The sequence below is a fragment of the Zalophus californianus genome, chromosome 5 (assembly GCF_009762305.2).
Source record: "Zalophus californianus isolate mZalCal1 chromosome 5, mZalCal1.pri.v2, whole genome shotgun sequence".
NCBI classification, from domain to species: Eukaryota; Metazoa; Chordata; class Mammalia; order Carnivora; family Otariidae; genus Zalophus; species Zalophus californianus.
In genome coordinates, this window is record NC_045599.1 from 109314965 (window position 1) to 109342855 (window position 27891).

The 27891-nt window shown below is 44.6% G+C and overlaps 1 protein-coding gene across 4 annotated transcripts in view; it reads right to left on the bottom strand.

Annotated features, from left to right (window-relative positions):
* The window catches only part of GRIA1 (glutamate ionotropic receptor AMPA type subunit 1), a 301403-nt gene that overhangs the window by 104736 nt on the left and 168776 nt on the right, over positions 1–27891 (bottom strand). For all 4 annotated transcript variants that reach the window (XM_035727550.1, XM_035727549.1, XM_035727551.1 and 1 more), the window contains exons 6-8: positions 15814–15975; positions 13360–13527; positions 3603–3707 (exon numbers count right to left, since the gene is read on the bottom strand). In XM_035727550.1, the coding sequence (XP_035583443.1) occupies positions 3603–3707; positions 13360–13527; positions 15814–15975 (435 nt within the window). The remainder of the gene's footprint in view (positions 1–3602; positions 3708–13359; positions 13528–15813; positions 15976–27891) is intronic.

The window sequence follows — 27891 nt, forward strand, 5'->3', positions numbered from 1 at the left end:
TTCACACCAATGGGCAGCTGGGCAGCTGAGGGGGGTCCCTAACCCCTCTTGCTCCGAGGAAGCCGAAGTCCAGCCAGGAGATGGACAATATGACTGCAGGGGTGAGGCTGACAAAGATGCAGTCACATGCACTGGCATCTAAGGCATCAGGGCAGAGAGGAATTTGGGGTTGCATAGCCCAGCACCTCTCATTCATTTCTTCACTTCAGAGAAGTTAAGGCCGCCCCCCCTCCGGGTGACAACAGGGCCAGGGCAGAAGTGCTGCCATCTCTTCGTCTCTATCTTATCATCATTATGTCTCCAGTACATCTAGCCTATTGCTCATGTGTAGAGAAAAACCTGGCTTTATTTTCAACCACCCCATTACCCTGGAGGGAAAAGAACTGGAAAACATCCTTGTTCTAATTCTGACAAACACACAACTGTTCATATACAGTAGACACATGCCAATTTTGTCCACCAGGAAATAGTATTTTTTTCTTCCCTGAGGGAAATAGGCCATTCTGAGGATTCTGAGGGAGAGCCCAGGTCCATCCATGGTCAACAATTTTTTATGTAGGAGCAACTTGCTTGTCTGCCTAAGGCCTTCCACAAAAGAACTACTTTTATGTTTTCATGTACACTGCAGGGGGTGACACCACCCCTTCTCTGCATCTGAGAGGAAGATGGTCTGGGAAGGAGGTCACATAACTGGTGTCCCTTCTAAGGGCATAAAAATACTCTGAGCTCTCCACTCCCCCCACCAGTCATTGGAAATGTTCCAATTGTGTCACTTGAGCCATTTAGCTGTGACACTGGCTACAGCAAGATGAATGTGGCCTGGAGAGTCATGGGGCCCAAATTAAGGTCCCCATTTATTCACAGCTCACTGTGAGACCTTAGGCAGCCTATTGGGCTGGCCTGCCTCAGTTAATCCATCTAGAAAAGGAGAGCTATATCATGAAGGCTGATATTCTTCACAATCACACCAAAGAACAGAATGCTTTGAAAAAGATAAATAAGTCATCCCAGTGTGTTCAGACTTTAGTCACACGCTACCTCCTTGCCATTGGCCATACCTGTCAGTAACCACTCACCTAGGTAACTTTCACTGAACAAGGATCAGGTGCCAGTGCCTACATGATATGTCTCCATTTTATAGATGTGGAAATTGAGGATTATGAGAACTAAGTAACCTAGCAGATGTCTTTTCCAGAGCAGGAGTCAGAAGAATAGGGGCTAAGAGAAATTAACTCAGACTTGGACTATTTCTGGAATGAGCATCACTTGCAGTAAATTTATTCCCCAAGGACAATGCCCTTGTGCAATCACCATGCCAAAGGTTTGCTGGAAAGTGGTTAGGCCCCTAATGGTTATGGTCATAGCCAGATAGGGAGCCCTTGGTTGGCACCTGCTAAAAGTTAGCACAGGTAGCCTATGGTAGCTGAGTCCTGATGTGTGCCCAGTAGAAGGTGGGAAAGGGGTTCTGGGCCCTCAAAGTGTTCACAGTCTAGGAAGGAGAATGGGATATGTGTAAATAGCCCTGCAACAGGGGATGTCGTGCTGACATCCTGGGGAGTCGAATGTACTGTGGAAACTCAAGAGGTCAGGAGATGGCTTCTATAGGGTGTGGAAGGCATGATAACAGAGGAAACAATGAAACCTGGCCCTTGTGGTTAGACAGGGTCGTGGACCCCCTGACGATGTCCATGCCCCTTCCCCAGCAACTGACATGGCAGAAAGGACACTGCAGATGTGGTTAAAGTTATAGACCTTGAGATGGGGAGATTATCCCGGGTTATCTGAGGGGGGCCCAAACTAACTACATGGTTCTTAAAAGCAGAGAACCTTTCTTGGCTGTGGTCAGAGAGAAGATGTGAGGATGGGAGAAGGGTCAGAGAGATACGATGTTGCTCGGTTTGAGGATGAGGAAAAGTAACAGGAACTGAGAAATATGGGTGGTCGCTAGAAGAAACTGGAAAAGACAAAGAAACAGATTTTCCAGAAGGTACACAGCCCTGCTAATATCTCGATTTTAGCCAAAAGGGAGTCCCCAGTATGACTTGTGATCTATGATAAATTTGTGTTTTTTAAGCCACTGTTTGAGGTAATTAGTTATAGCAGCGATAGGAAATGAATACAGCCTTGGTGAATGGGATGTGGTAAGACAGACATGGAGGGTGGGGTTCCAGACAAGAGAGCAAAGGATCTGGGTTTGCGGGAGGTGGGGGCAGAGAGCATAAGCAGAGCTGTCCAGTAGAACTTTCTGCGATGATGGAAATGGTCTCCCTCTGTGCTGTCTCGTATGGTAGCTGCTAGCCACATGGGGCTTCTTGAGCACTTACCACATGGCTAGTGCAACTGAGGGACTGACTTTTCAATTTTGATTAATTAAAAATTAAATTTAAAGAGCCATACACAGCTAGTAGCAGCTGTATTTGACATCACAGGCATAGAGAGCATTAAGTTTGAGAGATAAAGACCCAACTTTCAATGTGCCAGGCCCAGCACTTAGAACTTTTGCACATGTGAGGTCATGTGATCCTCTCAATGAGCCTATGAGGTTGGCATTATATATGGTGATCCCCATATACCAGATGAGAGAACTAAGGCATGAAGGAGCTGGATAACTTGTCCAGAATCACAGACTGATAAGTGGTCTGTGCCAGGACTGAGTTCCAGGATTCCAGAGTCAACACTCTGGTCCATGGCACTCTGCTAACGTTCTACCATACTATGCCATGCCTCTTACCACTGCATCTTGCCACCATAAAGAATAAAGAATGTGATAGAGGCCATGGACAGAAAAATAGAGGCTGCCATGAGGCAAGGGGGCCAGGGAAGTCTTCCCTAGGGAGTGACGTTTACTCTAAGTCCTCAAGGCTGAGGAGGATATGGTCTAGAAAAAGAGGGGAATGGGGTAGAGAGAGTGCCAGGTAGAGGGAACAGGTGTGAAACCTCCAAGGTGAGGAAGAACAAGATATACTCAAGGAAATGAAAGTCGATCAGAATGACTGGAGTCATGAGAGGAAGAGAGTGGTGTCCAAGGTCAAGGGTGGAGAAGTTGGCAAAGGCCAGAGAACACAGGGTCTGGTAAAATTGTGAATGCTTTTCCAAGGATTTGAATGTATTCTAAAAATTAATACGCATATATACTATATATTAATACATAAATGCACACACATATTTTTAACTCCTTTCATGGGGAAATGGAGTAGATGTGATCAAGTGTGGATCAGGAGAAAATGGTTTAACTTCATCAATAACCATCATTCTCAAGTTCTTCAGAATCCCTCAGGGAAAGCAGTAGCATTTCATACACACCTATCACTTTATATTTTCAAAGTACTTTCCCACCCTTTGGATCTTCACTAGTACCCTGGACAAAGGTAGAGATTTTTATCTCCATTTTGCAGACAGGTGAATTAATTCCCAGAGAAAGGAACTGACTTGCCCAAAGTCCCAGCTGGTTAGTGGCAGAGCTGAGTCTAGAATCCTTGTTGCCTGAGTCTCTTTAAGCAGATCCAGTCCAGGAAAGATGGGCTCACAAGGCCCTCCACTCTGGCCCTCTGCTTCGCCCAGCCCTCTCCTTCCTGTGAAATGGAAGCAAAGGTGGCCTTTACCTTTCGGATGCCATCATGCTTCATTTCAATCACATGGAGAGTGTAGTTGGTCCGGCGTCCCTTCTCATTAAACTGCACGTTTCCTGTCAAGCCTTCAAACCGCACCTGGAAAGGAAACCAAGTAGTGACCATGAACTCAGAAGTCCCAATCCTACTTGTTTACTTTTTCTGCTGAAGTGAAAGTCCACAACCTGAGAAGTTTACATGGGATGAGGTCTTGGACTAATATGGCTACCATAAAACCTCGCTACTCCCTTGCCCACAGCAGACAGCACCATCAGAGCACAGTTCTCTTTCCAACCAAACTGAGATTCATCCTGAAAACCTTGTTCATCTGTTGCCTTAAGCAAACAGTAACCATGGATCAAAGTAGATTCTGAGAAGAAATCTCTGCACCATCCCTAATAGAACACCCCCATCATGACCACACCATGGGCGGCACCGCCCTGCAGACACACGCCTTTTGTGGAGAAACAGAAGGAGGTCTGTGAAGGAAAGGGACCAGTGTGCCATCCCTGGTGAGTCAGGAGAAGAAGCCAGCCTTACGATGCCTCAGGCTAGGCTTGAATATGGTTTCTTAGTTCCCGTGTGAGGCTGGGGAATAAAAACTTGGGAATCCGAAGACCTGGGAGACTTGAATTTGACCCTGGGAAGCGGAGTGACCTTGGATGATTCACCTAAGCCTCCAGTTTCCAAAATTCCAGCCCTGTCTTCATGTTAAGACCAGAGCATGCGGGGTTTTAAACAAGTCTCAGCTGGTTAAAACAAAATTTGCATTCAACCCCAAATATGCCGCATGGGCTTTCTTTTCCAAAAATGAGTCAGATCAAACTTTCGTGGCCTCACATCTTCAAGATCATATAGAAGGTCAAGTGGTCAGCATGTGGGATTTAAGAGCTTTAAGGCCAAGTCTGCCACTCTGGAGACGACCAATAAATCTCACTCAGGTCCACCCTCCGGTGAAGGATGAGTCTTGCTGTATGTCATCTACTCAGGTACAAGAAAGCACATTCTCTAATGGTGACCCACCACCATGTGTTCTCAGATCAGTCTGACCTAAGGCCAGTGAGATGAGTGTCTACCTGTCACCAACAGGAACCCGGCCCTATGACCCTGCACTGTTTATTTCTCCCTTCAAATAGCTCAAAAGGAAGACTTAACAGGGTTTTATCTTTTTCCGACTGACCAGCTCCTGTGCCCTCAGAAGGTATAAGAATAGTTGGGGTGTGTATGTATTTGAGAGAAGGGTAGGGGAGCGGAAAGAGAGAGAGACAGAGAGGGAGGGACGGAGGGAAGGAGGGAGACTGACAGCTCTGAGGATGACCCTCTCATCACCTTCTGGTGTGGAGTCTCAGTGGGGAGGCCATGACAGGCACAGAGCACTGAACAAATTATACAACAAGCTCTTCACTCTCTCAGATGAAATAGGGAAAAATTCTCACTCTGGAAAAGTCTAGGCTGGCTTTGCCTTTCAGAGAGAAAACAAAACACAGATCCTCCTGGGAAAACTAAGAGGAAGGGAGCCATTGCAATGTCAGCAAGTTTGCTTTCTCACCTTGGTCATCTCTTGCCCATCTCTGGCTTTCCCATTCATTCGGTTCCAAGTACTGGTTTATGTAACTCATTTGGGAAAGCAGACTGAGACACGTGTACAGATGACCGATTTTCCCAAACAGAAGGAGGGGTGTCATTAACGATCCAAATGGGCATCTGTGCTTTGGCCCTGGTCTCATGTATCATACCAATTATCAGTATGGCATGTTAGTATAAACTGTGTAATATTTCTATGACTCAGTTTCCTCATTTGTTTAATGGGACCAATTAAGAGTTAACTATGTCTTAAGGTTGTCTTAAGGATTAAATGAGATTTTTTTATTTTTTATTGTTATGTTAATCACCATACATCATTAGTTCTTGATGTAGTGTTCCATGATTCATTGTTTGTGCATAACACCCAGTGTTCCACGCAGAACATGCCCTCTTTAATACCCATCACCAGGCTAACCCATCCCCCCAACCCCCTCCCCTCTAGAAACCTCAGTTTGTTTTTCAGAGTCCATCGTCTCTCATGGTTCGTCTCCCCCTCCGACTTACTCCCCTTCATTCTTCCCCTCCTGCTATCTTCTTCTTCTTTTTTTTTTTCTTAACATATATTGCATTATTTGTTTCAGAAGTACTGATCTGTGATTCAACAGTCTTGCACAATTCACAGCGCTCACCATAGCACATACCCTCCCCAATGTCTGTCACCCAGCCACCCCATCCCTCCCACCCCCCACCACTCCAGCAACCCTCAGTTTGTTTCCCAAGGTTAAAAATTCCTCATATCAGCAAGGTCATATGATACATGTCTTTCTCTGATTGACTTAAGGATTAAATGAGATTTTTATGATTGATGCTGGCCCCATGGTGAATATTCAATGAAGGCCAGCTGTTATTTATTGTTAGTAATAGTGGCGATAATAACTACCACCATTTGCCAAGTATTTCATGTTTACGAAGCACTTTCATGCCTATTCATCTCCATGTACAGGAACTCCTGAGGTATGTCATTTAGAGATGATCTTCCCTTACGCGGGAGAAACCAAACCTCTGGAAGGTAAACTGATTTGCTCTAGACTTAAGACTTTTCAGGGTTAAAGGCAGGCCTAAAATCCAGGGCTTCTGCTATATTCCAGTGTCTTCACTGATGATGCCACGTGGCCTCTCAAACAGGGGACAATGTTGTCTTGCTAGGCTCTGAAATGTGCACAGCAGTATGGTCTCTGTGCCTACCACCGCCACCCGCTGTTTCTGGTGGGCATTTCCCTGGCTTTGCTCTGGTCATGCCTAATGACGTGGCCGTGAGCAGGTCACTGAGCCCCACTGTTTCTTGGTTTCCTCCTCAAAGAATGGAAGTGCTTCGCGTATTCCCTGGACACGAGTGTTCCATATAAAGTGTACATTATTTGAATGTGAGGATGACAAGGATGGTTGCTACTATGTGGGGTCATAGGGTGGGTCATGTATGGGCAAATAAGATGACTTTATTGTTGAAGCCTTGAGTCTGCTAAGCTGTTATCTCAGAGCAGGGAACTCTCTCAGCACAAAGGGAGGTCTTGTCACTGTCATTTTTACAAGCCTTTCTCGGTTTCCAAAAAAATCATCAATAGTGGAATTCTAGGCCCCCTACCTGAGGGACTCTTGCACTGTCACGTGTTTTCACAGGAAGATGTATATTTGACGTTCACAGAAACCCAGTAAGGAGCGAGAGCGGCCATTATTTTGTCCATTTTACAGATAGGATTATTGAGACTCGGAGCTTATGGCACTTGGGTTCAGGATTTACAGTAAGTCATGAGAGGTCTGGGGCAGCTGGAGGCTCTTACCATTTAGTTGGAGAAGCTAAGACTTTATACACACTGAAACAGATCAAAGGATGGGAAAAGAGATGTCCCAGAATCACCCTTCCGTGATGGCAGAGCAAGGAGAGGTCAACTGAATGGCTCAGCCCCACACCATTTACGTGGACAGTCGGAACTTAGAGTCAGAAGCAGCAGCTTCTCAGAAACGTCCACTTTGGGCAAATCAGGAAACTGCTGTCCTATCCATCAGGGCTGAGATTCTTGGCCCTCATCGCCCCCATCACCCATCCGAGGGAGACTGGGGTCAGACTGAGTTCTTGCTTGCTGAAACTCCCGCCGCCATCCTGCCAGCTTCCTCTGTGAAAAACAGAGAATTAGCCGTGGTTTCCTGCAAGTGGTATTGGGCGCCAGCTCAGAGTCTACCGCCAATGAGATGCTAAAGGACAACTTTTCTTTCCTGCCCGGTGCCAGAGGAGTGCCAGGTGGTGTTTCCACTGTTTGAGGCATCAACACTGCAGATTTCTTTGCCCCCTATTCCTGGGGGAGACAGCAGAGATGCTCTGGACCCAGGGCTTCTGTAACCTCGTTGTGGCTGCCTTCAGGTGGATCTCATCCTCATGGCCCCTCCTCCTGAGTGCCCACTGGGGGCAGGAAATCGGGGCCTGGGGACTAGGTCCCGGTGGACCACATTCTGTTTACTCTGGCCAGGGCAAGTCTCAGGACCCCTCTGAGCTCCCACTTTTCCACCTGCACAATGGGAAGAATAACTTGGCCTTAATTATCTCATTCAGTTGCCCCCGTGTTCAAAGAAGCTTATACATTCTTCTTCCTTTTTTCTATCTATCTATCTATCTATCTATCTATCTATCTATCTATCTATCTATCTATCTATTTATTTATTTAGAGCCTTGTGACAAGCCAATGAGGCAGGCAGTGCTAAGACGATTACATACATTTAGGAGATGAGGAAATCAAAGCCAGAAAAGTTGAGCAGTTAGTCCAAGATCTTCAAGCTAGAACTTGGTGGAGCCATGGTGAGAACCTAGCTCTTCTCTTCCTAACTCCCTAACAGCCAAGCATGATGCCCACAAGTCCTTGCTTGTATGCTGACTCTAGTCTCTTGCTGGATATCGTTTATATCTCTTCCCATACCCTCCAAAGCCCAATTCACTCTTTGTTTGAATTTATCCTTCCTTTAAGGCTTTCGTGACCATCAGTCTCCGTTGGCTTGGGACAGTTCCAGTCTACATCTCTTGTTCTGGAATAACTGATAATAGCTTTCTCTTTCACTCGTAAATGTCCCAGTTTTGATGATAAATTATATGATCACCTTATTTAAAGCCCCAGTCCCATTCTTACAGGAAGCCTTGCTGATGTCCACATTCCTCAGTCAAGGCATTCTGCTGTGACCATCCAGAGGACTGAGAGCTTGGCTATGTTATTTAGCCCTTAATCTACACCTTTATAGCTAGTGTTTCTCAAGTTTGTCTTCTATTCAAAAGTAGGTCTTGAGTCCTGAAAGGCAGGAACTGTGTCTTACACCCCTATTGCCCACACCACCCCAGATCTCACCTGGCAAAATGCTGAGAATACCTTCACCTTGATAAGCTTGATCACTGGCTAACGGATTGCAAACACAAAGACTAAGAGGTCTGATTATTATGTAGGGCAGATATTCTTCATCTGAAGTCCTGGGATGGGCTTCTAGGATATACATCGTCCCCTGACTCCTGGTCATACAAAAATACAGGTATCTACATCTGTGCATTTTTCTGGGAAAAGGAGTCCAGAGTTTTTAAAAATCATATCCTCAATGGGCCTATGACATCCAAACGCTAAGAGCCTGATTTGGGGAGCTGGATCTTTTCTGCCAGCCAGAAGCTGACTTATGGGCACCCTAATGTCCACTCCTTCCTGGAGCACTGGGGGTTTCCAGGACGTGGGCTCATTACTATTCTGAACAGGTCCCTGGCTGTCAGCCACAGGGCAGGCAGGAGGCTGATTATCTTCACTCTGTTGCTGAGGAAATTACAGCAGGGTGAGGGTTATGGGGATGCCCAGATACTATTCAAGACCATGTGCTATTGCTGGCTGGGCCATAGCCCTGTGTCTCCCCTCCTGGGCTGGACCTCCGAGACATCAGAGCAGTTACGTACACACAGTGAGGTAGCAGGTTGATGGGGGTTGGAGTTCCAGTTTTACTGTTTCACCACTAACCCAGCTATGTAATTTTGGGAAATTAAAAAAAAATACCTCTGAAGTTCATTTTCTCCATTGATAAAGCACAATTAATAAAACTAGCTACTTCCAAGTATTGTAGTGAGGATTTAATGAGATCAAACGTAAAGTATGTTGAGAACCTCATGTACATAGGAAGCCCTCAACACATCAGAGCTGTCAGTAGCATTATTTTTAGAATAATGGGCTTATTCCTTCAGACCTAAGTCACATGCATCCCAGTTCTCACACAAGTTGAACACTACAGGCCTCTTCCCAATGTGTGGCCTGAAAGCCATTGGTTAGGGCAGCAGAGACCTGAGCGCTCAACCCATGGACTGAGTGTCAGTCGGATTTACCTCACCTATTGTGGGCACACAGTTGCTTCCCAGTGGCACGATATTTCAAGGGATGGGTCTAGAAGGTGAAATGTCTTGATAGTGGCCATGACTGTGTGGAAGGCCCTGGAGCTCAATATGTACAAGCAAAGGCACAGGGGGTCACAGGACAGGCCTGAGGCAGAGGAGGAGCCTGGGACAGGATGGGAGTCTCCTCCAGCCTCTGCTGCTCAGCCGCTGTGTGACCCTGGATGAGTCACTGCCCATTGTGGGTCAGCTGCCTCATCTATAAAGTAAGGGAAAATGGAAGTCCGTAATCTCTAAGGTCTCATTCATCAATAAATTTTTGTCATTGTAGATTCTTTTTTTTTTATCAGCATATAATCTATTATTTGTTTCAGGGGTACAGGTCTGTGATTCAACAGTCTTGCACAATTCACAGTGCTCACCATAGCACATACCCTCCCCAGTGTCCAACACCTAGCCCCCCCATCCCTCCCACCCCCCTCCAATCCAGCAACCCTGTTTGTTTCCTGAGATTAAGAGTCTCTTGTGGTTTGTCTCCCTCTCTGGTTTCGTCTTGTTTCATTTTTCCCTCCCTTCCCTATGATCCTCTGTCTTGTTTCTCAAATTCCTCATATCAGTGAGATCATGTAATAATTGTCTTTCTCTGACTGACTGACTTATTTCACTTAGCATAATACCCTCTAGTTCCATCCACGTCATTGCAAATGGCAAGATTTTGGGGTTTTTTTGATGGCTGCTTAATTATATATATATATATATATATATATATATATATATACACACACACCACATCTTCTTTATCCATTCATCTGTTAATGAACATCTTGGCTTTTTCCATAGTTTGGCTATTGTGTACATTGCTGCTTATAAACATTGGGGTGCAGGTGCCCCTTCAGATACTACATTTGTATCTTTGGGGTAAATACCCAGTAGTGCAATTGCTGGATAGTATGGTAGCTCTATTTTCAACTGTTTGAGGAACCTCCATACTGTGTTCCAGAGTGGTTGCACCAGCTTGCATTCCCACCAACAGTGTAGGAGGGTTCCCTTTTCTCCGCATCCCTGCCAACATCTGTCGTTTCCTGACTTGTTAATTTTAGCCATTCTGACTGGTGTGAGGTGGTATCTCATTGAGGTTTTGATCTGGATTTCCCTGATGCCGAGGGATGTTGAGCACCTTTTCATGTGTCTCTTGGCCATTTGGATGTCTTCTTTGGAAAAATGTCTGTTCATGTCTTCTGCCCATTTCTCGATTGGATGAGTTGTTCTTTGGGTGTTGAGTTTGATAAGTTCTTTATAGATTTTGGATACTAGCCCTTTATCTGATATGTCATTTGCAAATATCTTCTCCCATTCTGTTGATTGTCTTTTGGTTTTGTTGACTGTTTCCTTTGCTGTGCAAAAGCTTTTTATCTTGATGAAGTCCCAATTGTTCATTTTTGGTGATTATAGATTCTTAACAAAGATTTAAAAAGGAATCCATTTGAACAGCTGATCTTAGGATCAGAATGTTGGGGTTTCATGTTTATGGCTAGTTCTCCCCCACCCATGCTACCCCCCAATAGAGGCTGAAGAGAGTTTCTTGGGGGTAGGTCTTGCCTTCTCTTTATCTCCAGTACTTGGCCCCAGACCAGCACATACAACAGGCTCTCAGGGAGCAGCTGACTGGCTGCCAGGGAGGCAGACACATGTCTTGACTCAAAGACAATATAAAAGAGGTTATATACTTTTGACTAAGGCACTTGCCTCCTCCCAAGCCCCACTGAAGACAGAAGCAGAAGATTGAGTATACTTGACTATCAGAAAGACGTGCTTTAGACCGTAAGAGAGAAGAAGATGCTTAGAATGCTTGGAGCCATTTGAAACTTGGGAGTGGTCTCTCTTTCTCATTTTCATGGATAAAGAAAGGGAAGTGTGTAGGAAATCTGAATGAGTACTTCAAGGTCACTCAGAGAGCCAGGGGCCCAGCTGGACTTGGACCTCAGCTCTCTTGCCTCCTGATTCAGAGCCCTTCTTGCCACCCACATTGCCTCCTAGGCTTTGTCACTGTCATGGTGGTGTCAGGATATCCTCCTGACAGGGACGGCATTAATATGGGAGAGGCAAAAGAGTTGGAAGTGTGGTGAAGCTAAGGGCAAGTCCCTGGGACCTTCTGAAACCAGTCTCACATTGCAAACAGAATCTGTCTCGACTGTGGAGTCTGGAAGAGCATTTTAAATAAGCCAGAAGGCGGATGCTGCATCTTTGGCCATCATCTGGTCGCTGCCCAATGTCTGCTATTGCTGCCCAGTGAAGGTACCACCCTACATGGAGACAGGGGAGGGCAGAAAGGGCTGCTGGCAGACCCCTTAGCATGTTCCTCCTGTAGTCACAGGGCTGCTGCTTAACTTCATTCCAGAGGACAGAACGACATATTCTCCTCCATGTAAAGGAACCTCATCTGAGCAGAGGAACAGCTGGTGATGTTCCTTTCTCATCTCTTTCTCCAGGTTGTGAAAATTGCTAGAGCTGCGCATGTGTGGTTGGAAAACAAATGCGGATGGCTGTGCATTTTGTTCTATATTTCTCCCTCATTCAAAAATGCTCACCTCCTCCCCTGGGAGCCCCAATTCACCTTCTGTTGAATGTAGTCTTAAAAGTAAAACCGGTCTTATCCAGGCAAGTCCACTGGATGGGGCGGAGGTGGGTCATGAGTGGCCTCTGCATCTGAATATTTTGCTGGTGCTGGCTTGCCCCTGTGCCTGATACTCTGACATTCCTTTGAGTTGGCACAACCCTTTTTGCCTGGTCCCCTCTGGAAATACAGCCTTTCTATCAGGAGGCATCAGAAGCATCATATGGTGTTATCTATCCACCTGTAGTTCAAGAATCACAGCCTGGACTTGAGGTGTTTCTAGAGACTTCAAGAGACTTCCAGGAGCTCTGAGAGTGATAAAGCTGAGGGCAAGCTCCCAGAAGCTTCCAAACCAAGAATGTTAAATACACGCCCATGTGTACCACTGTCTCATCCTGCTTGCACAGCAGACATCTCATTAATTGAATAGTTATACTCTTCCCTGTTGAATCTATACAGCCGAAGAATCCTTTGCATAGCCGATTGATTGGAATGGGCATGACCATTTTCCATCCCTGTTCTTTAACTGTTCTTCTGTGCAAACAAAATTGATGATTACAATGCTGAGAAGCAAGAAAATAGGATCACAAGTACTGAGAAATGTTGTCAGGGTGCCCTCATGAAATGTGCCCAGAGAGCAAAGGTAATGAAGACATCCAGAAAATCAGGGCAAGAGTGAGGAGTCTCCAGGAGACTGCTAAAGTGGTTGGGTTTTAACCCTACATATTTCAAGTCCCCTTTCCAACTGCAGAATCACTGGCTTCCCTTTTCAGCATGATTCCTAAGCAGAAAATACAGTTTTTACACTATCAGGAATTCTGTACTATTTTTTAAAAAGCTTTATTTATTTATTTTAGACAGAGAGAGAGAGAGAGAGAGAGAGAGAGAGAGAATATCCTGAAGCAGACTCCCCTCCCCCGTGTGAGGACCAGAGGCTGGGTTCGATCCCACCACCCTGAAATCATGACCTGAGTCAAAATCAAGTTAGCTGCTTAACCAACTGAGCCACCTAAGTGCCCCATGAATTCCATACAAAAAAAAAAAAAATTCTACATGAGCTTCCATGTATGCCAAGAGCCACCAACACAATGCAGGGGTTGTCCAAACTTTAGGCATGCTCTCTACCTTTTCTTTTAAATAGCTATCTCCCACCTGAAACTGATGCTGCCATCCCCTACGAGGCTCCCATGAGAAGGGGCAGCCTCTGCTGGCCTCACCTGCTGCAGCGCTCTCTGGATGTCGATCCCCTGGCCCCACGGCACAGCTGGGTTAGCCAGGCAGTCCCCAGCATTCCCTCGGCGGGATATATCGATTCTCTGCCTCCGCAGGCTCTGAAAAGCCTCAGCCATCACCTTCACTCCATCGTAGGTGAGCGCAGAGGTGTACTGGTGGGAGGAATGGAGACAGTTAGGTGTCAGAGAGAGCTGATAGGGAGGCAGGTGGGAGCTCTGTCTGGGAGAGGGCATCCTGGTGATGAGAATGCCAGCAGTGGGCCGGGCATGGGGAGTCCGGGGCAGGGGTGAGCCAGGAAGGGTCTGTGCCTTAGACGGGGGTTGCTGCTCCCCCTCATTAGCCGGTGTTGTGAGTTCTGTGTTGCCAGTTATGACTTTCAAAGGGAAGCCAGAATTCTAGATTTTTGTGTGCAATCTGGCAATTTTAAAATGTTGCTCCAACTGGAAAAAGAATGTGTAGATTAAATGCAGCACATCTACGGCTCTGATACAGTCCGTGGAAAACCAGTTGGTTTTCTCTGTGTCACAGGCACCAGTTGGGAGCCAAGAGGAACTATTTACTCCACTATCTCTTGTGACAGTGAAAGAAAAAAAAATCCAAGAAAGGTAAGCTCTTCATTATTTCCACATGTGCCTCACAAGTGGCAGGTTTATATCCCGCACACTTTCCCCTTATGCTTATTCATGATAACTCTCAATTTTTCCCCTCTTGCCTAAAAGGGGGCTAAGATATTGATGAGACAAAGCAGGTTAACAATCCAGGACACTATTTTCTAGCTTTGGAACTCGTGTCTGTCTTCTTCATTAATTTGTCCTCATTCCTAGCTTGTTCTCTGGCACATTTTAAGTTCACAACAGAGAGTTGTAGAATGAATGTATGAGTATTTTTCCAGTTTTTGACTATGATTCTTTCACGTTTTAAAAGAAAAAATATAGGTATTACATTTGGTTATTTTTATAATCGCGATCTTTTGGAAGCTGGGTGGAATATTCACATGTTAACTGGTATGTGGTTTGTTCATTGCTTTAAAGCACATTTGTGATTTTGTTTGCTTAAGCTCATATTGAAATAAATCTTCATTTTTTTAAGCTTTTATTTAAATTCCAATTAGTTAACCTACAGGGTAATATTAGTTTCAGGTGTAGAATTTAGTGATTCAGCACTTCTATACAACACCCAGTGCTCATTATGACAAGTGCCCTCCTTAACCCCCATCACGTATATCACCCATCCCCCCAACCAACCCACCACCCTCTGGTAACCATTCAGTTTGTTTTCTATAGTTAAGAGTCTTTTTCTCGATTTGCCTCTCTCTCTCTTCCCCGCCCCCCCACCCTTTGCTCATTTGTTTCTTAAATTCCACACATGAGTGAAATCATATCGGAAATGAATCTTCATTTTTGAATTGCTAAATCAGTTTGAGCAAGAGTGGGATGAGAAGCATCTCAGTTAAATGGTTTGCCATTCGCAAAAAGAAATTGAGGGGCAAGACAAAGTTGCCAAGGATTCCCTGTTTGCTCCAGATAAACAAATTTGGCCTCAGATTCCTCAACACAGTGTTCCACACAGCCTCTGCCAAACTATTGGGTCTGACATGGAAAAGAAAAACTACCTGGTCTCCTTATTCTAAACCACTATCGAATAGCAAACAAAATAGATTTTGGCTGCAGGATTTAGAGCTTCATGGCTGGGGAGTGAGAGGGAGATGCCCTGCATAACTGGGAGTTGATGCTCTGAGGCAGAGATGAGCTGGATATTGCTTAGATTTCTCTGATTTTTGGCTGGGTATGTGGCTGAACAGATAAAGGGCTAGTTCCATGCACAACTCAAGAAGGCTCCATCCACAAAGAAATGAATGCAAGCAGCATCCCTCCTGGAGCTGTGCAACATGGAGGCCCTGCCCAGAATAGAGACACCATTTTCCAGCTTCTCCTGGAGCTAGCTAGGGCTAGGTTTCTAAGATGTGGTCAATAGCAAGTGAATAAGAGATCTGTGTGACTACTGAAAGGGGTTCTTAAAAGAAGTCATTGTGCTTTTTATTTTCCTTTTCACTTTCCTGTTGGGTAGAATACTGAGTTAACGGTTGGATCCTCAGCAGCCATTTTGGGCTATAAGGCAGCTGGCATATCCTGAGGACAGCAGAACAAGAAGACAGAAAAAGCTTGTGTTTGACAATTGTGAAGCCATTATACAAGCCCCGGATTGCTAGCTTCTGAATTTTGCTTACACAAGAGAAAAACAAAATATTTATCTTTTTAAACCATTGTCATTCTGGATTGTCCAACCTTTACAGCATACCCTTAATTTTTATGTATTTATTTTCCTTAGCTTGCTCCTTTTAGAAAGCTATCCTTTCCTAAAGTCTAAGACTGCCCAGAAATCTGGGGCAGGGAAAGGGGCCAGGTTGGTTCTTTGCTGTCTGCTGCCCTTCCCTTCACCTTAGGTCTCTTCCAGTCCACTCGGGTGTGGTCTCGAGCATCGCTATTCTTCCACTGCTGCATGATCTTGGCTGGGATGGTGTCTGTGTAGTTCACCAACTGGAAACCTGTAACATTTGCTCCACTCTCCTTGAATTTGTTTAAGTCAATATCCATGAAACCCTGTGCAGGGAGGAGGGGAAAGAGTCAGAACATGCTGCCTGGATCAATCAAGTTAATCATGTTAGAGGGTCACAGGATCTCCATTGTGTTCCATAAGGTGAAACCAGCTGAATGGAGAGACATGTGTGCCTCCCTTCCTTCTGAAGGTTATCATTTAATTTGTATACAGTTAGCACAGTGGTTAAGACAGCACTTGCTCAGAAGCCAGCTGTGCCTGGGTTGAAGTGCTGGCTCTGCTATTCACAGCCCTTAGTTAAACTACCTTGGGCTAAGTTGCCTGATGGTTTCTTGTCTGAATAACAAAGGTTAGGAAGTTGGGGAGAAAAAGCAATGTGATGATGCAGGTCAAGTGTGTGGTGCAGACTGAGTGGGGTTACTATGATGCCACAAATATGGAACAGAATAGACACATAAGGAGGGAACTATCTACCACCCACATTCCCCACCCGTTTGAGAGAAGAAGAATCTGAAGTCCGTCAGGAGCAAGCTCCTGTGGGCTCCCCAAGGTCACCAGCAAGTCTGTGGAAGAGGTCGGATTCTGGTCTGGATTCCGACAATCCCTCCCTCCGTGCTCTTTCCTGTACCACACACTAGCTTTTCTCTACCGGGTGAGGCTTGATCAGTTCTAACATCCACAAAGGATCCTTTCCCAGGAATAAATCTTTCCTCCCCATTTGGTGAAGTTCATTCAAATTCAGGAGGCCTTTGACTTAAAAAGGAAACCTGGTATTTGTATAATATATTCCATAGTGCACATACTTTCATATCTATGGCCTTGTTTCACTTTATGACTTTATAAGGTAGAAATTCTATGTCTATTTTCCATATAAAGAAACCGAGATAAAGTGGGAGAATTGATCACCAAGTCATCCAGTGAGTCATGGCAGAACATGGACTAGAACTAAGGTCTTCTGAAAGTCTTTACTCATCATTCAACAAACATTTTTGAGAACCTCTAGTGCATATTCTAATAGTGAATAAAACAAGTTCCTTCTCTTATGAAGCTTACATTCTAGACAATAAACAAACAAGTAAATATGTAGCATAGTATATACAATGAAGTCCTATGACATTGTCCAAGTCTCTTAATATCTCATTGACTTATCTAGTTCCTTGTTTAAAAGATCTAGTCATGAACAACTTCGTGACTCAGAGATATTCCCTCAACCCCCCTCCAAGTGCCTTTAAAGTTCTGATTGTTTATTATTTGTGTTTTATAAGTCACCCAAGCTCAGTTTTCCTTAGAGCCTTTGTCCTAGCTATTTTCTCTGCCTAGAAGTGTGCTTTCCCTGGCTGGTTCCTGTCTGTCTTTAGGATCTCAGCCAACATGCAGTCTCTTCAGAGAGGTCTTTCCTGGCCCCCTTACCTAAAGATCCAATTTCCACCCTGTGGTAGATGCTGCCAGTAAGTACCCTGCTCATTTCCAGTCCCCTTTATACACTGATATTTCACTTAAAAAATTGTTTATTTGAGAGAGAGAGAGAGAGCATGGGGTAGGGGGCAGAGGGAGAGGAAGAAGCAGACTCCCCACTGAGCAGGGAGCCTGACGCAGGGCTCAATCCCAGGACCCTGAGATCATGACCCGAGTGGAAGGCAGACACTTAACCAACTGAGCCACCCAGGCGCCTCTGATATTTCAGTTTCTATACTAATCGCAAATACCTATTACTTGTACCCTATGGGAATTAATACACTCAGAGAAGCATTTAGCCAATGACAGATGGAAAGCTAATAGGTAAATACTCCAGACTCCTTTCCCCGGTGGCTGGAGGTGAGAGAGTTGGCGGGGGGGGCGGGGGTGGAGACAACTCTGAGACCTGTTCTACATCAATGTCTAGAGGTCCCTTAAGGGATCAGGCTCCCGCAAGGGTACGTGTCTTGATTGTGCACCTTTACTAGATGCCATCATGTCCCTTCCTAACTTTCCAGATTCCTCATTGGCATCCAAAGAAACCACTTGTACTTGAATCCTTGTCTGAAGTCCTGCTTCTAGAAGAAACCAATGTCACCCCACCACCCAGTCCTGCCAGTTCCTTCTCAGTGCCCTGTTTAAGTTTCTCCAGTGTTTATCCCTATCTGAGAGAATCTCTTTTACTCATTTGGTCCTTTGTCTTCCTCCTCCTATTGGAGTATTGGCTCCATGAGGACAGGGACCTTTTCTATTTTATTCACTGATGTGTCCTGAAGCCTGGCATCTAGAGCAATGCCTGGTACAGATCAGATTCTCAATACATATTTGCTGCGTGAATTAATAAAAACCAGAGACTTTCTCCAGCAAGAATGCTAATTAGGCAGGGGAAATATGATAAGCAGGCAGCAAATGCCAGTGGACAGTTTTAATTGGTTGGAAAGAGAAGCTCAGGTTAACTTTTCCCATAGCCACAGTTTATAGACTTTTGCAGAGGTCTACTGATTTGCACAGTGGTCTAGCAAGTTGTTGGTACAGATGGAATCAGAATATATACTAGAGGACATTATACCATCTAAGAGAAATCCCACCACTGGTTAAAAGCTAACGCACTGTTGAGAAACTTCTCATCATTTTTAGGGAACTTTAAAAAGAACATCTTGTTCATAAACTAAATATTGAGAGAATCAAATGGAAATTCTCCCCCGCAGTCATCTTCTGTCACTTGAAAATCTATAACCAGCTCCTGGGCATTTTGTACTAACTGCCCCCTTCTTGAACATAATGGGGGCCACAGTAAATGGACGGCAGAGTTTATTTGAACATAAATGTCACTCACTTCCATCACCAGAATGTCTGACTACAAGGTTAATGGAGCCAAATCTCGGTTATGTTTAATTAAACTGACAGGACCCTCTAAAGGAACTCCTTGTGCTCCCCTGGGAAAGAATGAACAGAGGACGATAAACTCCTACCTGTGATGTCAGGTAAAAGAAACTACATTAGGGAATAACTTGTAGACAATGCATATTCATCTAATAGCTGGCATTTTCCCACCCATGTAAGATCTCATGCTGGAATGGTAATCTTGAATCTCTACAATGTCCTTAATCACTAAGAAATGAGTCTTTTAGGGTGACTAGGCTTGATTTCTCCATAATGCAAGAAAATGGACTCTGCCAGTATAGACGAGTGCTCTTCACTAAGAAGGGGAAATAAGTGCGTTAACTATTTGCCCACCAGTTAACTGCAAAGTTCAACTCACTCTTTCTATTCCCTGGAGCATGCTTGTTAAACAAGGTTTAATTAAATCATTTTCTAATTTTCTTTGCCATTTTATTAAAAAAAGAAACCAACAACCTTGGGTAGCATTTGGTATTTAGAATATTTTTCTTTATCTGCTTTATCTGTGATATTAATTATATAATATGTGTAAGGATGTAACATTGCTAATTACATTTTATTAAGGATTTAAACTATGAAGTTAAATCGTCACCACTCTATCTGAGCCATTTTGCCTATTTTATAACATGCCCCAAAATACTGAGTCCATTGCTCTGTACACTGTACTATTGAATAAAACTGAAATCAATGCACAAGATGGTTCAAGTTATTCAGTATGAGAATCCAGGTCTCCCAAATCCAGGCTCCTTAAGACTGTCCCTGCAGAGCTGTACCAGCTGCTGCTCTTCATAGAGTGACTCTGTTTCTCATCTAAAATAGGGTTTGGGGGCACCTGGGTGGCTCAATCAGTTAAGCATCTGCCTTTGGCTCAGGTCATGATTTCAGGGTCCTAGGATGGAGCCCCGTGTTGGGCTCCCTGCTCAGCAGGGTGTCTGCTTGTCCCTCTCCCTCTGCCCCTGGTGCGCTCTCTCATAAATAAATAAATAAAATCTTAAAAAAAAAAAAAACCCACTTTGTGACCAATGAGCTCTTGGAGATGTTGTGTCACTATGCTCCTGTGTGCTGTTTTGGCACCTCCATGGCACTTCACACTGTCCCACATGTGTCTGATGAATGTGTGACATGAGACGAATGCTCTGCCTACTATCTCATTCAAGCACTGATGACCTGGCTGGTGTACTGCAGGCTCGCAGGATAGAGGTCCTTAACCTGAGGGACACATCAGAATACCTTGGAGAGCTTTTGCAAAATAGTCATCCCTAAGGACTGTCATTCCATAGCCCTGGAGAGGAAACTGGACACCTGTATTTTTATAAAGCTCTAATGCTGGCGAATCAAAAATCAAGGTTCAATGTATTAAAATTATAAAGGTACTCATGAGAATAATTCCAAATGATGGCACAAGTAACAAACACTGAGGACTGGATGTGCAGAGTAGTATGAGATGATTGATCATCTTTCTAATGTAGAGTCACAGCTGGGATTCAAACTGATCAAGAAAAAGAGACTTAGGCATATTATGTAGAAATGTGGAGGAAACCACCATAATCACCAAACAGAAAAGGTTTAAGATAGTTATTTTTAAGAAGTATGATATTGGAGGGGACAGGCGTTTGCTTTTTTTTATACCCTTCTGTAAGATTTTTTCTTTTTTACTATGTGAATAAAGTTCCTTTTTATACTATTAAAAAAATAAAAATAGCTCCTCAGACAATTCTGATGTACCTTGATGGTTAGGAATCACCTGTCAGTCCCTGGAAAGGTGGGGAGGGAGTGGCAGTGGCAGAACAGGGAAGATAAGTTGTCCCATGTATTGAAACTTTGTTATGATGTGTTAAGGGAGCCCTGCTTCCTTTGTTATCTCCTGGTCTGGAAGTCAAGAACACTGGCACTGTTAAATGCTCCACTGCAACAGAGCTTCAGAAGCATTGCTCATAAGAATAACTAAAACAGCAATAATGGCTGAAGTTCTACTTCATATACATTACATAACTTCATCTCAACAGCCTTCTGAAAATGATGAGTTTACTGTCATTTAAAAATGAAAAATGAAATAATTAGTCAACAGTCACCCCTAGATTTATTTTAAACATTTCTCAAGTTCTTATCCTGAGCCAGGCATTCTGTTAAATGCTTTATATAGATCATCTTATTTTATCCCCCAAACAGCCCTGAAAGGTGAACATGCACAGTAGGCACCAGATGCTTATTTGCATAAATGAGCTGAGTGAGTATCCATCCCAATTTTATATTGAAGAGCTGTGGTTCAGAGACTTTTGGAAACTCCCCCGAGATCACACAGCAAACAAAAATTCAAACCATGGTCCAACCATAAAATCTATCGTCTATCAGCATGTTCCATTGCCTTGCTGGTGGAGAACACATGAGCTTAGCTTTAGGATGGTGTTGCCAGATTTCCCAGAGAAGGACAAAGGACCTCTGACAGTGTGGATGACCCAGCTAATAGCCCTGAATAAATGACTCACCTCGCTGAGGAGGGGCCTTCCAGTACAGCTTTCTATCTTAAAGGAATATTTGTGGTTGGACACCCTAGGTGTCTTTCCTTGACACCAATCTCTGAAGGTTGGCTAGATGCTTCCCAAGCCTCTGATTTATCTAAAGTCTGTTAGTGCCCACCTACTCCACATCCATACCAGGGGGTCGGCAAATATTTTCTGTAAAGGGCCAGATTGTGAATATTTTTGGCTTTGTAGGCCATATGGTTTCTGCTGTAATTATTCAACTCTGCCATTATAGCATGAAAGCAGCCACAGACAATAGTAAATGAATGAGCATGGCTGAGGCCCAGCAAAATTTATTTATGGACACTGAAATTTGAATTTCATATGATTTTCACAAGTCATGAAATATCATTCTTTTCCAATAATTTAAAAATGTAAAAACCATTCTTAGCTCATGAGCCAAACAAAATGAGGTGATGGTTGGAACTGACCCACAGACCACAGTTTACTGATGCCTGATGCAAAGATGTTGGAGATCAGACCAAACCTCTCATTGTACAGATGGGAAAGTGAGCTCCAGAGAGGACACTAGAGCCCTAAGGCCCTACAGCTGGTTAGGGGATTAGCTGGGGTTAGGATCTGACTCCGTTATATGTCATTGTAGGAGCAGTGCAATGCTGACCAGCTGTTGGAATAGAATGGGAGTAAAAGTGCTCAAGTAGTTAACATAGGCATTCCTTCCAACGTCAATTAATAATTTTCAAAGGATTAGAATGAAAAGCCATTTCAAATAATTATGATATCCTAAAGAGATGTTTAACACTGTAACTACATTGGATATGCTTTCATGTCACTGTGAAGATTTAGAAAATGCTTTCGGGATCATGAAGAGGCTCTGGGCTATCATTATGACTATTAATTATCACGTGTGGCTGGAAACAAAAGAACTGATTATGCATACTTCCTGGTTACTTAACCTCTCGGAGGCGCAGTTCTCTGGTCTTCGAAATGCAGATATAATAGCACCTACGGCATAGAAGTGGTGTAAGATTTAAAAGAGTACATTTAAGCACCTTGAACCGTCTGGCACATAGTAAGTGCTTAGTGAACCTTCGCTATTATCACCATCATCGTTATCATGGCCTCAAAAGAAGTTAGGTGTTGTTGGAACTGCTTCAAAACCAGGCAGTGGGCCAGGCAAGACACCTGAGAGAACACGAGGCAGGTGTATAGGAACGCTGCTGTAGGAGGATGAAAAGCTTTATCTTCAAGGCCAAATTCCCTTTTTCTCTGGGATTCTTTCAAGGGGGTCATGTACAAGCTGTTCAGCCCTCATCATCCTGCTTGCGTGGACACCACACCCATCAGAAGGAAGAGGGAGCATCCAGCATTGTTAAAGGAAAAGGGCCAGGAAGGTTTATTAAACAAGCCCTGGGCCACTGGAAAGAGCACTGCCTCCATCTCATCCCCTTGAGATCTGAAGAGGTAATGTTAGAATAAATCAAAGAACTTGTACTTTATGCTCAGAAGGGCACAAGTTGAACATGCCAAGTTTCCCCCACTTGTCAGATAGATTCTTAGATGACAGCTCCAGAGGGAGGATGGTTACAGGGAAGTGCAGTTTGAAAAGGCTTGTTACGTTAGAAATGCTGGAAAAAGTGGGGATAATCAACCTGAAAAATACTGGAAACTGAGAGGGTAAGCAGAGGATGTATTCAGATCCCGGAAGGGCTGTCATGGGGAAGAGGTGTGAGATTTATTTATTCGCTGAGGCTCCGGAAGGCAAGCCAGTATCTGTGAATGAGCAGAAGTCATGGAAGGCAGATTTTGGCTAAAATATAATGACAACTGCCACAGTGCCTAGATGTATCAAAGCCTGTACTTCGTAGTAGGCACAATGCTAAGGGCTTTATTTGTATTGTCTCATTTAATATTCATAACAATCCTGTGAAGCAGGTATTTTACTATTATCAGTCACATTCTGCAAATGAGAAAACCGAGGCTTAACTGAACGGAGTAGCTTCTGCCCGGTATCACACAGCTGATGATGGGGAGAGACCACAGTTGTAACAAGACTCTCGGCTGTTTTCCAAGCACTGTACATCCCGCCTCCTCGCCGCTAGTCCTGTCAGTCTGACTCCTCCATCTCCTGTCCTGCAATGAAGCACCTGGAATGGCTTGTATCTCTACTGTAGGAAGGAATTAGCACGTCTCCAGGAGACCACAGTGTTTGCCTTCAGCATTTTTAACGTGACCTGCTGCTTGGAATTCGAACCACAGCTCTTTGTTTCGATCTCTCTGAGGTCTGTCTTACCTCTCTCTCCCAGAGACTGCGGTTGTCTTTACACCTGCCTTAAGAGACTGTGGGCCCCCAGGAGGCCAGGGCCTCAGTCCCCAGCATATCCGCAACACAGCACCTGGAGCACGCAGATGGCTCAATTCACGCGGAAGAATAAACAAAGAGATAGCAAACGTCTTTGCTCACCCTTTTCACGATTCTCCTACATGCTTTCATCCTGTCACCTCCCAGCTTTTGTCCTCTGCACTAAAGAGGCCTTTTCATTGACTTTTTCCATGTAGTATATTCTCAACGAGGTCATAAATAAGAATTGTCGAGAAAACAGCTTTAGGGACAGCCACACAAGTTCTGTGCTGTCTTTGAACCATGGGAGCTGTTTGCCCTTGGGCAGTCGTCTCTGTCTCTCTCAGCACTAGTTTATTGATCTGCAAAAGAAGGGCATTGGCTAGACCAACAATCATTCAAACTATTCCCAGGTTGCAAGCATTTTAGAGGTTAGCATGTTGGGGAAGGGGGAAGGCACAAGAATGGGGTCCTAGACCCCTACCTTCCCCCTACCAAAGCAGCTCTGTTTCCTATCTGTTTTACATGCTGGGGTTCTCCCCAAGATTCCATTTGAAAATAGAGCTTTTAACTAAAAAGTTTGGAAACTTCTGAGCCAGTTGATTTCTCTCTTAAGGGCTCTTCTAGCTTCTGTCTACAATTCTGTGATCACATAGGTGTGTGTACATGAATATGGATATATGTGAATTCATGGAATATTCCTGAGCTGAGGACTCAGTTGTGTCCTCAAATCACATGTCTCTGCATAACGGTCTTCACATTTTCCTATTTTAGTCACTATAGCCAACCAAAACTTAAATGTGTCCTCACCCTACATAATCCCTGGTAACATGTGGGTTTATCTGATCCCTGCAAAGTCAATAAGATGCTGTATCTGTGGGGCACCTGGGTGGCTCAGATGGTTGAGCGTCTGCCTTCGGCTCAGGTCATGATCCCAGAGTCCTGGGATCGAGTCCCGCATCGGGCTCCCTGCTCCTTGGGAGCCTGCTTCTCCCTCTGCCTCTCTCTCTTTCTCTCATGAATAAATAAATAAAATCTTAAAAAAAAAAGATGCTGTAGCTGTGTTTAAATCAACTAAAACACCATCCGTGTTAGAAAAATTAAGTAATGTTAACTTACCCAAGTGCATTTGAAACCAGGGAGGCAGGTACCTGTACACTTGGATATCTGCCAACACACAAGCACACCTATTTCCCACACAGGTGTCCTTTGTTGCCAAAGCATTGTCAGAGCCAGTCAGGGCCTCAGAGACCAACTTCTCTCAGTCTAGGGGTTTAGGAGAAAATGCTCGCACTCTGGGGCAGAAGATCAGAGGTCTCCAGACTGGGCTGCTGATGCATGGGCAAAGGAATACATTATTTGGCCTGGTATTGGTTAGTCACCCAGAGCTTCCCTTTGTGTTAACTGTGTTCTAACTGTCTGCAGTCAGAGGTGACACCTGGCCAGGGCCAAAGAGCCAAAGGTCAATTCGAAATTCAGCCCAGTGTGGGGCCTGGAGTTCTTGACTGACTTGAAACCAACCACATCTTCCTTTTACATTGATCCAAACCTTCCTGTCCAGAGAAGATCAAGTGAAGACTACAGAAAGCCCTCTTTTTGATGAAATGCCGGCTTAAAGGTTCACAGGGTCTCAATACAGTAGGTATCTATTGAATGCTTGGTGAAAAATGAATGAAAGTCCAAACACTGGATAAATTTGAAATCTGGGAATGGGGAAAGGAGTATGCTAGTTTAGTTATTCATTCATGCTCTCATTCATCTGTGAGTACTTAATATTGTGAAGAACATACTAGACAAAGGGGTGAAACAGAGAATCACAGGTGTGATCCCTGCTTTCGAGTTACTTAAGGTTTAGTGCGAAAGGCCAGTATTACCCAAGTAATTGTAGAGCAGCTAATGAAAAACCTGACCTTGGAGCTCAGGGAAGCCTCCCCAGTGGAAGCAGCGAAGCCTGAAAGAGGACTTTTGGTCAGGTGAAAAGTGCAGGAAATAACCCTCTAAGCAGAAAACACACATGCTCTGAGGTTCAGATTCAGAGGACAAAGGGCAGTGAACCAGAAGAAGCACATATTACACATCAGCCTGGATTCAAATCTCAGCTCTTTTAGCTCCTAGCTGTGTGGCCACAGGTAAGCTACTTTAACTTTCTGGGCCTCAGTATCCTTCGTGGCAAAATAAGGATTTCTGTTTTATCTCTACCCTATGACCGTGGTGAGAATTAACTATAACATAGTTAAGTTCTTAGAATGATGCCTGGCACATAGCAAGTACTCACCTAGAGCCCCACAGCTCATGGGACTCCATTTTCCTTTCTTCCATTATATTATCTGCTTTTCTGTTTTAAAAAGAGGGACCAGTAAGAAGTAAAGACTGGACCCTTCTATTTACACATTACCCCAACCTCCTGCCTCGGCTGGTGCTGAGGCATCTGTCCCTTCTGCTTCTAAGCCGGTGGTAGCAAGAGGTTCCACACTCTGAAAGAGCAATTGCAGATATTGTCTTGTAGATCTGGAGCATGGAAAGGACTAGTCCAAACCAGCCAAGGTGTGCACGGTTTGCAAGAACAAGGGCTACAAACACTGAGTGCTTGAGATTAATGGAGCAGTGTCTCCCTTATGATAAAGGGAGCCAATGTGGCTTGGGAATTTTGTTTTGATATCCCCAGACTGCAGAGAGAGGCAGGAAACTAGAACCATAAATTACAGATCTGCAAAAGTCCTCTTGACAATTTATTCCTTTTAAAAACATTGTATGAAATCTTCAACAAATTGAGACTCTCAAAAAGTATACATATATATATATATATCTTTTCTGCAAATGATAATGAGTCAGTGGCAGAGTTGGGATGAGACCCTAGGCTTCTGCTGCACTCACTGTTCTAAGACTTGACATAAAATAGCTCATTTTATCTTTACCTTGTGAAGTGTGTATGCATATTCCCACTTACAGATAAGGAAACTGAGGTACAGAGAGGTGAAGTGGCTTGCTCAAAGTCACAGCTAGTAAACGGGTGAGTCAAAATTCAAACCCAGGCAGTTTCAGGAGGAAAGGAGTTGATTTCTCAGTTTTGCTCGATCATGATGCCAGGCCTCAGAGTTGCAAAGGTTTCCCCGATTTGGGCAGTGTGGCCTGGTGGAGAACAAACCTAATCTTTAGAATTAGAGGGATCTGAGTTCAAATTCTAGCTTTAGCTCCATGACCTTGGAAAAGCTCCTTCAGCAACTTGAACCCCTTTTTTTCTCACTCATAAAATGGGAATATAATCTCACCTTTCTTGGAGGGACACAGAAACTCTCAGAGGTCTCTAGAGTGGATTATTCTAGACCATGGGGTACGAGTGTGAAGAGCAACAGACTAGGCCTTGCCTGACGGAATGCTCAGACCCCCTAGCAAGTGAGGATCCTTTGGGATCTGGGATTTGGTTTTCTACCCACCTACTTCCTCTTTGCTTCCAGAAGTGTCTGTGATGTCAGCCCTGGTGATCATAAACCGTAAACCGATCATAACCCATGTGTTGTCAGTGTTACTAGAGAGTGAGGTAAGAGCAGCAGGATGGAGGAAAGGGTGTATGGAAGGGACAAAGGGAAGCTGCAGGGTGTCCCCATCAGTGAAGACAGACTCTGAGAGGGGCTGGAGGGGGGCCAGAGGGAGCACTTCTGAGCCTCTTTCTTGGTCTCCATGTTTCTGCCTGCTTCTTCCTCTTACACACACACACACACACACACACACACACACACACACACACGTGCACAGACACACTGGAAACTGAGAGGCAGCAGTGGGGGGAATGAAGCATAAAGAACAGAGCAAACAGTTGCTCCAAATCCCTGGCCCAGCTCTGCTGTTTAACTTCTCAGTGAGCTCAAGCACGTCACTTAACCTCTGGGCCTATATCCCCATTTGTAAAACGAAGGGCTGGGTGAGATGAGCTCCTAGGGACCCTTCAGCACTAGCCTCTTGGCCTCTTCAAACCAGGGCAAAGCCATGCTCTTCACAGGACCACTGGCCACATGGATTCACTGTCATCCTTTCTAGACACCTGCAGCCTCCAGAGGCCTCTCTAGCCTCCAAGTGCCATGCTCTGGCAGCTCAGGTGCCATTTATGGGGGCTTGCGTTACTATCACATGTGGTGATTTTCTCTAGCATTTTTAAAAGAATAGGCTCCAAGCCCAGTGTGGAGCCCAACATGGGGCTTGAACTCACAATCCCAAGATCAAGACCTGAGCTGAGATCAAGAGTTGGACACTCAACCGACTGAGCCACCCAGGCGCCCCCTCTC